This window comes from Pyrus communis, chromosome 8 (genome assembly GCF_963583255.1).
Source record: "Pyrus communis chromosome 8, drPyrComm1.1, whole genome shotgun sequence".
Classification (NCBI taxonomy): domain Eukaryota; kingdom Viridiplantae; phylum Streptophyta; class Magnoliopsida; order Rosales; family Rosaceae; genus Pyrus; species Pyrus communis.
Genome location: NC_084810.1, coordinates 21,046,590 through 21,063,399, shown reverse-complemented (window position 1 = coordinate 21,063,399; position 16,810 = coordinate 21,046,590). Strand labels below are relative to the sequence as shown.

At 35.9% G+C, this 16,810-nt stretch overlaps 2 protein-coding genes across 2 annotated transcripts; one reads left to right on the top strand and one right to left on the bottom strand.

Moving 5' to 3' along the window:
- Positions 1 to 71: 71 nt before the first annotated feature.
- LOC137742045 (mitochondrial import inner membrane translocase subunit Tim9) lies at positions 72 to 2,658 on the bottom strand. Its single transcript, XM_068481783.1, has 2 exons — positions 2,449 to 2,658; positions 72 to 514 (listed from the first exon to the last, which is right to left on the bottom strand). The coding sequence occupies exons 1-2, from the start codon at positions 2,541 to 2,543 to the stop codon at positions 328 to 330; spliced, it is 282 nt and encodes a 93-aa protein (XP_068337884.1). The 5' UTR covers positions 2,544 to 2,658; the 3' UTR covers positions 72 to 327.
- A 4,976-nt stretch (positions 2,659 to 7,634) lies between these two features.
- On the top strand, positions 7,635 to 9,601 carry LOC137742774 (outer envelope pore protein 16, chloroplastic-like). Its single transcript, XM_068482722.1, has 6 exons — positions 7,635 to 7,834; positions 8,000 to 8,051; positions 8,266 to 8,297; positions 8,726 to 8,759; positions 8,898 to 8,965; positions 9,291 to 9,601. The coding sequence occupies exons 1-6, from the start codon at positions 7,721 to 7,723 to the stop codon at positions 9,429 to 9,431; spliced, it is 441 nt and encodes a 146-aa protein (XP_068338823.1). The 5' UTR covers positions 7,635 to 7,720; the 3' UTR covers positions 9,432 to 9,601.
- The last annotated feature ends 7,209 nt before the right edge of the window (positions 9,602 to 16,810 follow it).

Sequence of the window (16,810 nt, the reverse complement as noted above, 5' to 3'; positions counted from 1 at the left end):
GGAATTTCCGCTCCGATTTATACATTTCTATTTGAATTGAAAGGCACAAAATTGAGTAAAGGTATGCTCCATTCATTAAAACAGATCAATTGATTGATCACATTGAGGAACAGTAAAAACTCTAATCAGACAGCAACTTACGGATCCCTTGTATCTACATAATACAATTTTGCTGTTTTAGCTTGGATAAGAAAAGTGAAATCATGAAAAATGGGTACAACTACCATTTGTCCTTTTTATGTAAGAACGGGGGGACATTCTCTAAGAAAGCAAGAAAACAACAGGGTAAGACGGGCACGACCGAGCGTGATCTTGCTGATTTGATGACTAATCTTGTGTTGCAGCTCCCTGGTTGAGCTCTGCAAACCTCATGCCAACACGCATGGAATGCTTTAGGAACTTCTCAGCACATCGCCTCACACAGGTTTCCTCTTGCTTCTGCAGCGATTTGTGCTTAAAGGTGTCAACACAATCATTGAAGCATCTCTCAACAAGTGAGTTGTACATTCTCAAACTGCAAGCAAACTCATATTGTTAGCAGGTTGTTTCCGTCCTTTACGGTGGCAATGGCATCAGAAAAGCTCAATTCAAGGACCTTCACAACATATCCTATACAGATACTAGACCAAAATACTATCTCAAAATACGTAACAGATATTTTTCATACAAATAAGTCCAACTTAGTAGCCAAGTACCACGAAACAATACCTTAATTATGATGTTCCTTTAATACTAAGTTTAATCTTGGTTGCTTATCTCATTTCTTAAATGTATTAACATTTCTTCCACATGTTCTGTACATGTTACGAGTAGCATATCAAAACAGAAAAAACAAGTAAGCATAACGAAACAGAACAAGCTGTTCAAAGTCTGAAGGAATCACAAAATTTGAAGTAGAAATGCCTGGATGAAAAAACAGAGGAAGCATAAGCTGTACAAGCTTACGACAGAAGGTGCAAGATAATTGCTTACGGTTGTAAGCAACAAGGTCCAGGCGATTAACCAGTGTCTCATCTAATTACACTCAGGAATAAACACCATTTGCATTAACACAACTAATGTAGTTCCCAAAACGTCCAGAAGCAACACATGTTGCACTGTTTTTAAGGAGAACATCTATATGGCTTCACAAAGAGTTTTCACAAAATTAAACCATGTGATGCACATCTTACAAATAGGAATTGTGAAGCAACAAATCTAAGTCAATCAAATTCCTTGATATTCCATGCTCTTCATAAAGATACTAAGGTCGTGTTTGGTGCCTAGGACTCGAATGGATTGGACAACTAACAAGATTCATCAGGTAATCAAATAGTGACTCGTCAAATTTTCTTTTTGTTAATTGGGTAAAAACTCATACATTCAGTAATAAACAACATTTGCATTAACGCATAACTAATGTAGTTCCCAAAACGTCCAGAAGCAACACGCATATGTTGAACTGGTTTTAGGAGAACTTCCATATGGCTTCACAAAATTAAACCAAGTGACCCGCATCATACAAAAAGGAATTGTGAAGTGACAAATCTTAGTCAATCAAATACCTTGATATTCCATGCTCTTCACAAAGATACCAAGGCCATGCTCGGTTCAAAGGACTCGAACGGATTGGACAACTCATAAGATTGAATTGTTAAACTATAAGTTAACTTCTTTACAATATTTTAATATTGAATTGTTAAAAATGCAGTACAAGAACACCACCAATAAACTACACAAGCACTACAAAGCTACTACTAAAACACTACAAATGCACTACAAAAAGAATAAACAAAGGAATATCAAACGACACCTCTCATTTCAAAGTTCCTTCAAATGTATAGCATCTAGTTGTTTTCAAGTCTCTCTATCTAATTTTTGTAGTTCATTCTTAATAAATTTAGCCTAAGTTCCATGGAAATTTAAAGTCCTGCAGCGAAACACCTATCAACTTCAACAAAATGTATATGTTGGCATTCATTTCTTACTTCAACATACATTGAATTTTGTGAATTATCCAAACAATCCCAATCTTCAAGGGGTCCGGAAACATTATTTTTCCGTCTAAATACCCACTTCATCGAAGACAAAGTGATCAGTAGGAATCTAACTGCAAACGAAAACACGAGGTATTGCATTACATAACACAAATTGAAGCAGGACAAACTACCCAATATATAAGAAACGCAAAAACAAATTGGCTAACGAAATCTAAGACATCAAACATGTACTACCCAAAATTCTATCATATACCCACAATCTCTTGTCTCATAAATTAGAAAAAAAATTCAGACTTTTAGCCAAATTTCGAATTTCCTATCATAGCATCAAGCTGAAATTCACAAAAGTTAAGAGCTCACAAGACAGATGACGAAAATTTAAGAACTTTAAGTGCAAATTAAGGCAATGAACTAGATAGATAAATAGAGAGAGAGAGAGAGAGAGAGAGAGAGAGAGAGAGAGAATGACCTGTCGCGGATCTGGAGCTGGTCGATCATGGTGGCCATTCTCATCTTATCTTCCTCTGGAAGCGAATCCAGATCTCCTATCATGCTCTTGTCCATACTGGGTTGTATCGAGTTTTTACGATTTCAGCTTAATTGCTCTCTCTATGGAAAATCAAGAAGTTAGGTTAGGGTTTATGGAACAGGGCTCGCGCAGCAGATCTCTGCCTTTATAGTTAGGTAAACCCCTAGACTAGACGATGATCAGATCCGTGTCAACGGCACCGTTTAGCTACTTTGTCTTCTTGATAGTAGCAGTTGGATTTTGAGTTCTCCACACCTCCTTTTTACTTCACATTCAATTCTTGGCGGTCGAAATTTTGTGTAACAAGTAAAAATAAGAGTGCTATTCATTCAAAAATTGAATGCTTTACAATTTTAAGTGAAACGATAGTTTTAATGGATTAACTAGTTAGTTTGTTAAAAAAAAGAGAGTAACCAATAAAAATTAAATCTACACAAAAATACATAAACATAATTGTTTCCGACTATAGAAGTAAAGCGTCATCTACAAATGCCTTACAATTTTTGTTGTGTATCATGTGGATTTTGAATTTATTCTATGTAATTAACTATTTATGAAAAAAACGGTGGGTATTGAACCAGAAAATGTGGCCGGTCCGGCTTTGGAAAAAACAAAAAAAAACCCATCTTTGATTAGACCCATTTGATTCCCTATTTTTTTCACTTAAAATATAGTCGGACCAGTTATATAGTTATTTTTTTGGGTAAATGATGAAAAACTATTTTAACTATTGGTGTCACGACACTTTCATACCTAAAATTGACAATATCATACCTCATCTTACAAATTTGTGCCAACGTCAGACGTCTGTCAGTTTTTCTGTTAATTTCTTTGTTAAATGATGACGTGGCTAGAGATAGGACCCACTCACTAATCCAACTGGATTAAAAAATAATTAAATATATTTTTAATAATTAAATATTAAAAAATTTAAAAAAAAAATTTATTTTTTTATATAAAATTATGGGATCCACCTTCTCTCTTTGGACACCTGCATCCCCAAAACCCTTCCCACCCGACCCCCCTCCCCAACCTTCCCCCCTTACCCTTTCTTCCCCTTACTCCCCGTCTTCCCCAAACTCAAAACCAGAACCACCCAACCCAGATCCCACCCCGCTTCTGTCTTCTCTGTCTTCCCCGAACGGTTTGGACCACACCCAAATTCGATAATCCATCGATCCGGTGTACATCGTCTCATCGTTTGACACCGCCAACGTATTCATGGTGTCCTCGTTCGACACAGCAGAGATCCAAGTCCCGCCAAATCTTCAGGCTCTTGTCCCAGGAGACTGAGTAAATCAGGGCGTTGTTGACGGCGATGTCGATGACAGCATCGGCGTGTTGGATCCAGAGGCATTTCTCGTGGCCCGATGCGGCGTAGAAGAGGTTGTGGTTGATGGCGAGGCAGGTGATTGAGAGGGAGGGACGGCGGGGCGGGAGAGTGGCGAAGTAGAGGTGGGAGATGGAGAAGTCGAAGGGGTTTAGAGGGGAGAGTTTTTGGATCGAGATGATAGATGGCATCGTCTGGAGGGAGAGGTTGCGCAGAGAAGACGGGAGCGGGGGGGGGGGGGGGAAGAAAGGGTGAGGAGGATGAAGGTTGAAGGGGGACGGGTGGGAAGGGTTTTGGGGATGCAGGTGTCCAAAGAGAGAGAGAAGAGAGATAGGCGAGAGAGAAAGAGGGGAGAGAGGGTGGATCCCAGAATTTTATATAAAAAATAATTTTATTTTTAATTTTTTAATATTTAATTATTTTTTAATCCAGTTGGATTAGTGAGTGGGTCCTGTCTCTGGCTACGTCAGCATTTAACAAAGAAATTAACAGAAAAACTAATGAAGGTCTGACATTGGCACAAATTAGTAAGATGAGGTATGACATTGTCAATTTTAAAATATAACGTATAAAAGTGTCGTTCGACCCATAGTTGAGGTAGTTTTGTGTAATTTACCCTATTTTTTTTCTAATGTTTTTCTTTGTTGTTAGTGAGCAACTTACATAGAATGAATTTATTGTCACGTAGCATTTTTAGTCTAAACAATGTCATGTGATGAAAACTTTACATATCTTATTGTTTTATTGAAACGAAAAGCAATGGTAATGGTGAACGCATTCCATATAAGTCATTCTCTTGTTACTACACATTTTACACAAATTGTAGAACCGGTTGCACATAACCCAACTTGATAGTGCTATATGTTTCCGTTTAATTGTAGGGAATTCTTATTAGCAGTCCAAAATTCTCATTTTATACTCTAAACTTTCTATATTTAGAAAGAAAAATACACTTTTGAAAAGTGTGGAATGAGATTTTTGAAGTGCGAATAACATTTCCCTAATTGTATTAGTAATAATTGTTAAAGTTAAACTTAACACCTTTTAGAAAGAAAAATACATTTTTGAAAAATGTGGAATGAGATTTTTGAAGTGCGAATAACATTTCTCTAATTGTATTAGTAATAATTGTTAAAAGTTAAACTTAACACCTTTTACTTATAATAGAGTCGAACCGTTTAATTGTATTGGGAACTTTTGATACGATGTTTAGTGCTACTGATCGAGTTTTTAAAGGACAGTTTGTTAAAGATGTCCAAACAAACATTATCCAATCCTATAATCTCTGTGTGGGGTCCATCGTCTACCTGAGTAAGAAAAACCCCGCTTTAACCAATTCAACGATGTGGTACCTCAGCAAAACACCTTCTTCAGTTTCAAATGCCAAACCAAATGATCAAACCCTCATTCCTTTGCACAATTCCATCTTCCCATTTTTTGATTCTGGCCTTTTCGATGAAATTTGCATTGTTGAAATCCGAAAAAATCCCCTCATTGATCATAAAAACAACAACAAACAAGCGGAGACAACATATTCATTTCCATCATGGGAATGGTTTGCCTACCAATGCACTCCAACCCAATTCCATTGCGTGGTAGTCCATCAGGTTCTATCCGAATCAGGGTACAGAATCCAAGTGATCGGAGTCTTTCCGGAACAATTCTTGTGTGCCAAGCTTGTGGAGTGTCCTAATCAGCCTTATGCCAGTCTGTGTACCTATTCATGCAGTGACAATTCACTTCATGAAATGAACTGTGAGCATCGGAATCCATTCGGCACTGCCTGTGCCCTTCTTGATGGTTCGTGGTTCTATGTTGCCCGAGGCTATAAGGGCAACCCTTCTAGTAAGCACTGCTATAATAAGATGCATCATTTCCTAATTTTATGAAATGGTTTAATGTGTATGTTTCAATATGTTTGGTGTTTTGTGTGTGGCTTGGTCATGGAAATATATCAAAATCAAATCAAAACTTGATATATCAATTACCCAATTAGGGTTTTTGATGTGTACTAGAACAAGCAATTTTCAATTTTAGCCATGATCAGTGCAAAAACACAAATATGTAAAAGACTTTTAGGCCGCTTTTCTAGATTTAGAAATATAGCCACTCAAGCACTCAGCTGAAAATGTGCACATTGGCACAATGATCGCTTTTCTTGTAGAACTAACTCGATGATCATATGCAGATATTGATCCTTCATCTTACTTAAACTCGGCTGAACGTCTGAACCTGAAGACATGTAAGTGGCAAGCACTGCAAAACATGCAAAATCCACCAGCCTTTGCATCAGGATTCACTCACAAAGGCAGGTTCTTCGTGGTTGTTGGCAGCAAAGCCCTCGAGAGTACTCAGCTGAAATCTACAACCCCAGCACCAACTCTTGGGTGTTTCTCAAGTCATTTGTGCCCAAGGAGGCAGAAGGGTTCACCATAGCATAACGGACGGTTGATGATACTGACTTGGTCAGATCAGTTAGGTGTGAAGCTATGGCTGTGGACAGTACTGGCTAATAATCCAAATTCGATATGTAGATGCAGATTAATCGGTTTTATACCAAACCAAATCATCGAGAGGCCGCAGATAAAGGCGCGGGGGCAAGGATGGTTCCGGTTGGAGGGAAGGAGGTGTGGGTTTTTGTGGGAGAGAGGGAACAATTCTGGCTTCAGGTTGATGGATAATGCATGGCCGGTGTTTCCAGCACCAGCTTTTAGGCCTGGGAATGGGAATGAAATTGTGCAGAAAGGTCATATTTATGCCTTTTCTTTCAGTAGTGGGGTTAGAGTACTAAGTTGGAGAACAATCTCTATTTACTCAGCTTTTGAGTAATTTTTTCAAGTTTTCTGTTCTTTTCCCCCAAGAAGATGTAGAACAATGATGATGTTGCATGTTTTCTACTAATGCATGCACAAAAGAGTTTATGCTATAAAGACCAAAACATTGATGTCTGTGAGTTACGCAGAACTGCATAAACCCTAAACTTTCATCTTTCTCAATCTTGTAGTGTCTTTCCTTCTGTTAGACTATTTATATTACGTTCTTTTTTGTGAAAATAAAATTTACAACAGGAACTCCATCCTTAATAAGTTCATTTGCCACTAAGTTTGCGTAATTAAACACATATCAAACTTGAACAACTTGTAACGATGATATAAACCCTTTCAATACTTTCAGAAGAGTAAAAATTCTCAAGAAAGGGAAATGAAAATGAGATCAACTAGGTGGGTCGATTTTAGTCCTCTCTACATTCTAAATCAAACATTGGAATGAGCAAGTGATGATCTAAGCAATTACAAAGTCCAAACCGTAACCTTCTCCCTAAGTTAAGCTCACACCCTCGCACATTACATTGCATTAAGTAATAACTACAATTTTTATTCATTCATTTAATTCTTCTTTATGGGGAATTAAAAAACAATTATAATTTCAAAAAGTGTGCCAGTAACACAGATTGATACACTAAATGTTACAATAAAAATGGTTGAATAGTCAGAAATTTTATTTTAACTGCTTGTATTATGACACTTAATGTATCGAACTGTGTTCACGGCACAATCGAAGCAAATATTATTAAAAAGAAATGAAAATTGTCACTTGCAATCAAAGCAAATACCAATTTTAGCATTGACACGTTCACGGTTCACATGCACACGACGCACCATTGCACTTGATCCACCGGCACCGCCTGATGCAATTGATGCTGCATTGCATGGCACCTTCCGATGGCATTCTCGTAAATGTCTCATCACTGATAAATATCGTATCACAAAACGCCCCCACCAATTTTGTCACCATAGTATTAGTCACACTACAAACACAGAGGAGGGAGAGAGAGTGAGCGAGAGAGTGAGGAGACAGAGAAAGAAGAAGAAGAGGAAGAAGATGCCGAGAAGCAGTTTCTCAGGGGCGATTACAGGGCCGCAAGTCGACGTGGTCATCGACTTGGGAAACCCCTTGCTCAACCACACCGTCGATGGCTTCTTGAAGATCGGAACCGTACGATTTTTCTACTTATTTTCTTCTTTTTTAAAAATTATCTTCAACTTTTTTTAAAAAATTTTTTGTTGTTTTTCTCAGTTGAGTATTTTACTTCTGGGTTTTGATGGTTGCAATGGCAAGGTTTTGAATCAAACGGTGTCGTTTTTGTTGGTTTGGTTTCAGGTTGCTGCTACCAGAGCAGTTGCAGAGGATGCTTTCTCTGCGGCCAAGAAAGGTATTGTTGTTTATCATTGCAGTCCTACTGTTTGGTTCCCGAGAAACACTGAGAAAATGATGGTGGGAAAGTTTTAAATTTCATATGCCGATCATATTGTGCTGCGATCTGATGATGATGGTTGTATTTATTGTGGTTTCTGAATGAGATTTTTGGGTTTTTCTTTAATTTGTTTTATTTTATATTTACTAATAATTTGAGGTGGTTTTTGCAGGGGGCATTTCGACTAAAGACTTTGAGCACACTGTGAGTAACCAGACCAATCCCTTGTTTAATTAATTCGGTTTTTCGATTTTGCGATTCTTGTATGATCCAAGAGTAGTAGCTACTCTTAACCTCGACATTGAGCTTGAAAGTACCGATTTTGATATCCCACTTCGATTGTTAGTGTTGTGCTCAATGATCTTGCTGGTTTACTTCATTCTGTTTGATTTGTGCTTGGCCTTTGGTCCCCTTGTTACCGAAAAAACATACTAGTAGCTCTGCGTTCGGTTAATTCAGCATCTTCAGTTGTTGTTCAACTGATTTTGTTTAGTGGGATCTATAGCTTTTTAGAGGTCTTATTTATACTGAGGTGATTTGTTGAATAGGTGATCGGTTGTTTATTCAGAGGAGAAAATTGGGATGTAATACGATTTCCGAATCCTGCTAATTGAGAGTGCTGCTTTTTGCAGTTGAAGAAGATGTGTAAAGAAGGCGCATATTGGGGTAAGTTGAGTCGTATTTCGTTGTGTGTTAGATGTATGTATGGATGAGATTATGCTCGTCCTCCGGGAAAATTGCTTCAGCTTCCTCACTTTTGCGAATTGAGAACAGCATCAACAATTTCTTCTATTGCATTGACAGGAACTGTAGCTGGAGTGTACGTGGGAGCAGAGTATGGTATCGAGAGGGTCCGTGGACGCAGAGACTGGGTATATGTCTGTTCGAATTCTAGATAGCTAGTTGTTCAGCACTGTTGGCCGTAATTTTCATGCTCATTCATCCTAGTTTGCACATGAAGCTTCTAGATTCAGGAAATTGTTTCAGATTGTCTACTTGCTAATTTAAAACTCTTAACCTCTATGTTCCCTATATCCTCCCGTTGCCATGACTTGTGTAATTGTTCGTTTTCAGTATGCGCGGGTAGCTTCTAAAAGTACATTCAAGCATGCCATTTCAAGTTCGTTTTTATTTAATTTTCGGACTTCGATTGGAACTTCTGCATCTGCTCACCCTTTTTCTTTTGATATCCTGCAGAAGAATGCCATGCTCGGGGGTTCATTGACCGGGGCTCTAGTATCTGTAGCCAGCAAAGAGAACAAGGATAAAGTTCTGGTGGATGCAATTACAGGAGGTGCCATTGCGACCGCTGCGGAATTCATCAACTATCTCACCTGAACATGGACGTAATATTCTACCCGATCTCTCTGTAGATCCTGGAGAACTATGAGTAGGTTTCTCGTGTCATCTTCCTCATGAATTCGTAGAGCATTGTATAAAGAATGTTCAAGGATTCATCTAAACTACTGAAGGTTGATACAATGAATTATGAATCTTCTGATTTTATCGTTCTTGAGCAATATGTTCGATGCTTTTTTTTTTTTGACAAACGATAACATTAATGGGTTAAATAGATAGTTGTTAGGAGGAAAAGAATCGGTAGGGATCAAACATGCTCCATGGTGCAAGTGCATAACTGTTTTCCGCAATTGCGAGAAAGTGCGAATATGTGTAGATGCTTACTGATGCAAAGATTGCTATGAATTTGTTGCATTCGCCGAAGAAAAAACAACCGATGGCCCCTCCATCGTATTATCTTCTATTTACAGAGTTGGTATTCAAATACGCGAATCCACATCTATGAAATTTAGATTAGTTAGGTACAGACAGACTAAAACTTGTGTACAAAAACAATTATATTGTTATAAGAACTATATGGTATATGCCGCATCATTTACATATACAAATGTGAATAATAAGTCAAAGTGCTTAAAACCCAAATATTCTTTTAAAAGCAAAAGTAAAATGTGCTTAAAAAAGAAACTCTAATGTGCATAGAAAAATGTATGACAGAGAACTTTGTCAACAAAAATAGGGATTTGGTTTATGGTGTCGCGTAAGTTGGAAATTTCAACTTTGTATTTTGGGTATGGAGCTACCTCGCTTTACGGAGACCGTTCCTCTTTAATCTGCACTAGATCACTATATAATAAGTCTTGCATGGTTATTATTATTTGCATCAGCGCCTGAGATCTCTCTTATTATACACAAGCACACACATAGAAACACACAGATCAAGCACACCACTTACATATACACAGATTCAAATGGAGCGTTCAATGCATCTTGTTTCAGCCGCTTTCGTTCTTGTCTTGCTTTTGGCCGCTACCGGTAATTATACCTCTTTTATTTAATAATTAATTTTTTTATGATATTTCGAATAAAGCATCTTATTCAACAACAAAAATTTGATCTTTAGAGATGGGGCCAATGGGTGTTGAGGCAAGGACTGAGTCAAGCAAGGCAGTTGAGGGGAAGATCTGTGAGGTTCCGAGCACCCTGTTCAAAGGGTTGTGCTTTTCGTCTAACAACTGTAAACACACCTGTAGAAAGGAGCAATTCACCAGAGGCCATTGTAGTGTCTTGACCCGTGCTTGCGTGTGCACCAAAAAGTGCTAATTAATTAGTTAAAAAGAAATGTAATCTGTGTAGAAACCGTGCTTGTGTAATGTGATGGATTGATATGGCCCTGTATCCACATGGTTGCTTTTGCTAATAAATTGAATGACCCTGCATGGATCATTATTCATATGTATAGTGTAGTGTTTTCATCGCTCTTAACGTACTTTTAGTCGCCTATTATCCTATATGTTTTTCTTTAGGATTATTATTAACATTCTAGATAGTCACCACATACTCTTCTTTTGTTTATTGACTTTCAATTAAGAAAAAGTGCACGATAATTATCGTGAAATGCTAATAAGAATAATTTTTTTTCCCTTTTGACAAGGCATTTTGTTGAAAAATTTCACTTAGTGTCCTTGGATTCAACACATTACTTTAATTTGTGTTATAAAGATTATTTAAGTCACAATGTCGATTTCAGATGTACTTTTTTATCCACACCTTCTATTGTATTAAATTCTTTAGCCTTTTAAACCAGTAGTAATAAACGTAACATAAGGTGAGGTTGATGCACAAAAAAAAAAATTAGGAAAAGGTTCGAAATTGCTTAACCAACTTTTAAGCAAAGACTTAATTGTTTATTTTTATTTTAATTTATTTTAGAAGAAGTAGTCCTTAAAGATTAATATTTTCTTGATAACATTGTAAAAGACTCTTCCACATTTTGTTTCTTAAAACACTTTCATATTTTTCTCACTTTTCTGCATAGCATGTGTGGTATTACCAAGGACGGAGCCACATTGGACCCAAGGGGCAGATGCCCTAACTCATTTTTTGTGAAAAAATTGTACATATTGCATATAATAATTTCACATGATAAAAGCATTTTTGGCTATAAAATTTCTAAATGATCAGTTGAGAAATCGTAAGAAAATTAATGGATGAATGATAATATGGTTATTTTTATAGGAAGAGATATTTGATGGTATTGGTAATGAAATTGTTATGCAACGCTTTCAAAACTTGAAAATGCGTCGTGAGATATTGTAATATGTTGTATGATATTAAAATTAGAATGCCCTACATCTTTTCTATAGTTGTTAGATTAAACATTCATCCATTTTAAAGATTTGATTAAGGTTTTTACCAAAAACAAAAAAGATTTGATTAAGGTGCTTCAATGAATTGCCACCTCAATAATTTTCTATTTATTTAATTTCCATGTCATTAATTTAAATGCATTTATATAGAGGCATAAGGTAGTTTAGCAACTAATTGCCTATAATATAGGAATTTAATTTCGTCAATCCCCTTCTATGCATTAAATGACATTTTTTAATAAAATAAAATAAAAAAAATTAATTAACTAATTCCTCATTTAAAAAAAAAAAAACTCTTTCTATTAAAATTGTCTCAATAAAAAGTCTTCAATACATATTTTTTTTTCCTATATAGATATATAAAAAATATACTTAAAACTTATGGTAAATTTGAGAACAAAAGTATCGACTTTTAGTACGTTTAGATTTCAAATGTACCGAGAAACCAAATGTACCAAAAATTCAAATGTACCATAAAACCAAATGTACCCATTGTTATGTAACTTTTGATATGTTTAGATTTCAAATATACAGAGAAACCAAATGTACCAAAATTTCAAATGTATCATAAAACCAAATGTGCCCATTGTCAGGTAACCCTTTTGGTACGTTTAGATTCCTATTGTACCAAAAGACCAAATGAACAAAAAATCCCAAATGTATCACAAAACCAAATGTCTCTATCAGATAACCATTTTGGTACATTTACATTCCAAATGTACTGAGAAATACAAAAAATCAAATCCACTATAAAACTAAATGTGTCCATATTATAAGTAACTAGACGTAGCTATATAATCAAACAAATCTTTATTATGTGTTGGGTCTTCTAAATAATAAAATTTGACAATTTTTTATTATAAATATTCTACTATATTCACACAAAAAAAAGTAAAAATTATAACAAACAATAAAAAAATGCATAGAGATGGATAATAAATGCATAAATATAGGGATAATAGGAAAAGAAAGAAAAATGAAAACGAAATACCCAGGAGAAGTCGTGAAAAACTAAAATTCTAGAAAAATTGAACTTATGTGAAAAACTGAAATTAATAACCAAAATTTTAGGAAAATGTTTGATCAATTTTTCAAAAGGAGTGTATGTTTAGTCTAAAAAATTAAAAAACGAGGCACCTATATCAAATCGCTCCTATATATAATGGATTAATGTATGTGCGTTGTTAGTAAATTCTTAAACTTTTTAATTAGTGACTTTATTTTTTAGGATGTATCGATTCATATTGATCTTAGACTTCATCCATTATGTATTAGTATGAATTTACAGGAACTTATATAATATATATATATATATATATATGTATGTATATATATATATATGTATGTATATATATAACCGATGCCCCGTCCATCGTATTATCTTCCATTTACAATTATATTAAAATATGCAAATCCACATCTATATAATTTAGATTAGTTTGGTACAGACAGACTAAAACTTGTGTAAAAAAATAATTATATTGTTATAAGAACTATATGGTATATGCCGCATCATTTACATATACAAATGTGAATAATAAGTCAAAGTGCTTAAAACCCAAATATTCTTTTAAAAGCAAAAGTAAAATGTGCTTGAAAAAGAAACTCTAATGTGCATAGAAAAATGTATGACAGAGAACTTAGTCAACAAAAATAGGGATTTGGTTTATGGTGTCGCGTAAGTTGGAAATTTCAACTTTGTATTTTGGGTATGAAGCTACCTCGTTTTACGGAGACCGTTCCTCTTTAATCTGCACTAGACCACTATATAATAAGTCTTGCATGGTTATTGTTCTTTGCATCAACGCCTGAGATCTCTCTTATTATACACAAGCACACACATAGAAACACACAGATCAAGCACACCACTTACATATACACAGATTCAAATGGAGCGTTCAATGCGTCTTGTTTCAACCGCCTTCGTTCTTGTCTTGCTTTTGGCTGCTATTGGTAATTATAGCTCTTTTATTTAATAATTAATTTTTTATGATGTTTCGAATAAAGCATCTTATTCAACAACAAAAATTTGATCTTTAGAGATGGGGCCAATGGGTGTTGAGGCAAGGACTGAGTCAAGCAAGGCAGTTGAGGGGAAGATCTGTGAGGTTCCAAGCACCCTGTTCAAAGGGTTGTGCTTTTCGTCTAACAACTGTAAACACACCTGTAGAAAGGAGCAATTCACCAGAGGCCATTGTAGTGTCTTGACTCGTGCTTGCGTGTGCACCAAAAAGTGCTAATTAATTAGTTAAAAAGAAATGTAATCTGTGTAGAAACCGTGCTTGTGTAATGTGATTGATTGATATGGCCCTGTATCCACATGGTTGCTTTTGCTAATAAATTGAATGACCCTGCATGGATCATTATTCATATGTATAGTGTAGTGTTTTCATCGCTCCTGACATACTTTTAGTCGCCTATTATCCTATATGTTTTTTTTTTTTCCAGGATTATTATTAACATTCCAGATAGTCACCACATACACTTCTTTTGTTTATTGACTTTCAATTAAGAAAGAGTGCATGATAATTATCGTGAAATGCTAATAACAATATTTTTTTTCCCTTTTGACAAGGCATTTTGTTGAAAAATTTCACTTAGTGTCCTTGGATTCAACACATTACTTTAATTTGTGTCACAAAGATTATTTAAGTCACATTGTCGATTTCAGATGTACTTTTTTATCCACACCTTCTGTTGTATTAAGTTCTTTAGCCTTTTAAACCAGTAGTAATAAACGTAACATAAGGTGAGGTTGATGCACAAGAAAAAAATTAGGACAAGGTTCGAAATTGCTTAACCAACTTTTAAGCAAAGACTTAATTGTTTATTTTTATTTTTATTTATTTTAGAAGAAGTAGTCCTTAAAGATTAATATTTTCTTGATAACATTGCAAAAGACTCTTCCACATTTTGTTTCTTAAAACACTTTCATATTTTTCTCTCACTTTTCTACATAGTATGTGTGGTATGACCAAGGACGGAGCCACGTTGGGCCCAACGGATACATGCCCTAACTCATTTTTTGTGAAAAAATTGTACATATTGCATATAATAATTTCACATGATAAAAGCATTTTTGGCTATAAAATTTCTAAATGATCAATTGAGAAATCGTGAGAAAATTAATGGATGAATGATAACATGGTTATTTTTATAGGAAGAGATATTTGATGGTATTGGTAATGAAATTGTTATGCAACGCTTTCAAAACTTGAAAATGCGTCGTGAGATATTGTAATATGTTGTATGATATTAAAATTAGAATGCCCTACATCTTTTCTATAGTTGTTGGATTAAACATTCATCCATTTTAAAGATTTGATTAAGGTTTTTACCAAAAAAAAAAGATTTGATCAAGGTGCTTCGATGAATTGCCACCTCAATAGTTTTCTATTTATTTAATTTCCCTGTCATTAATTTAAATGCATTTATATAGAGGCATAAGGTAGTTTAGCAACTAATTGCGTATAATATAGGAATTTAATTTCATCAATCCCCTTCTATGCATTAAATGACATTTTGTTTGGGCCCAAAATAATATTGTTGGGCCGAGCACAGAGCAGCAGGTTGTGCTCGACCCAAGGCTGTGTCAAATGCTATGGGCCGAGTGATAAATTCTGGGCCAGTTGGTAGGGTCGGTCGAGTCCTATCCTAAGAAGGAGTAGTCCAAATAAACAGAAAGGGTCGAGGAAGTCCTGGTGCAACCAGGATTCCCGGACCGGCAAAGAATAAAGCCTCGGAAGAGGGGAAAGTTCAAAGTCCTAGTGGGAGTAGGTTTGTTCGAAGTATAGTTGGAACGGGACAAGGACTCCTAATCCAGATAAGGGTGCAATTCGGTCTCAAGGAAAGGGGGGCTATAAATACAAGAAATCATGCAATATAGAGGACCTTCAATTCAACATACAATTGCCCCGCGCAAAGCCTCTCAAATACCTTGAGATTTTTTTCCTTTTCTTTTTCTGTCGACACACCTTCAATTTGGATAGACAGCACTGTGGAGGCACCCGGCGAACACCTTCAGTTTGGATAAACAGCACTGTTGCCGCAGAATCAGCCGACCGAGAAGCACTTTCAGTTTGGATAAACAGCACTGCGTCAAGGCCGACTGATTACCTATCTAAGTCTCGGCCGGGAAGGGTTTTCGAACCCTTGTTGGTAGAGGTCACCTTACTAGCCTTCTCGGCATAGTAAGGTGTTACGAATTACGTTATTCGGCGTACTGGACGCCGAGTGATTTTATGATTGGATACTCACAAGTGAGTTTCAGAGTTCGGCATTCCGACGGCCGAACCACATTCACCATCAAGACATACATCACATTTGAGTACCTGTGTCCATATAGTTTGGTGTCGATTCGACGTGCCTATACTTTTACGAATATAATCACAGTGACCGAATCGGGCGCCGACGATTTGTGAACTTCGCAGAATTAGTAGCCTTGTCTTCAGGCTCTAGAACTCAAAGACCGAGAGCGTTCCTTCCTCGGTCGCAATCGCATGATAAAGAAGTCAGCAACGCGCTCAACGCGACATCAACGAATTTTACTCCTCGGCCGAGCTCGGCCGACGAGTTGGCACGCCCCGCATTCAACCGAAGGACATAGTTAGCTTATTAGTTACTCGGCCTGCGCGCCACGTAGGTTTTGGAATTTTTGGAGTCAACACATTTTTTAATAAAAAAAAAAAATTAATTAACTAATTCCTCATTTAAAAAAAACTCTTTCTATTAAAATTGTCTCAATAAAAAGTCATCAATACATTTTTTTTTTCCTATATAGATATATAAAAATATACTTAAAACTTATGGTAAATTTGAGAACAAAAGTATCGACTTTTGGTACGTTTAGATTTCAAATGTACCAAGAAACCAAATGTATCAAAAATTCAAATGTACCATAAAACGAAATGTACCCATTGTTATGTAACTTTTGGTATGTTTAGATTTCAAATATACAGAGAAACCAAATGTACCAAAATTTCAAATGTATCATAAAACCAAATGTGCCCATTGTCAGATAACCCTTTTGGTACGTTTAGATTCCTATTGTAC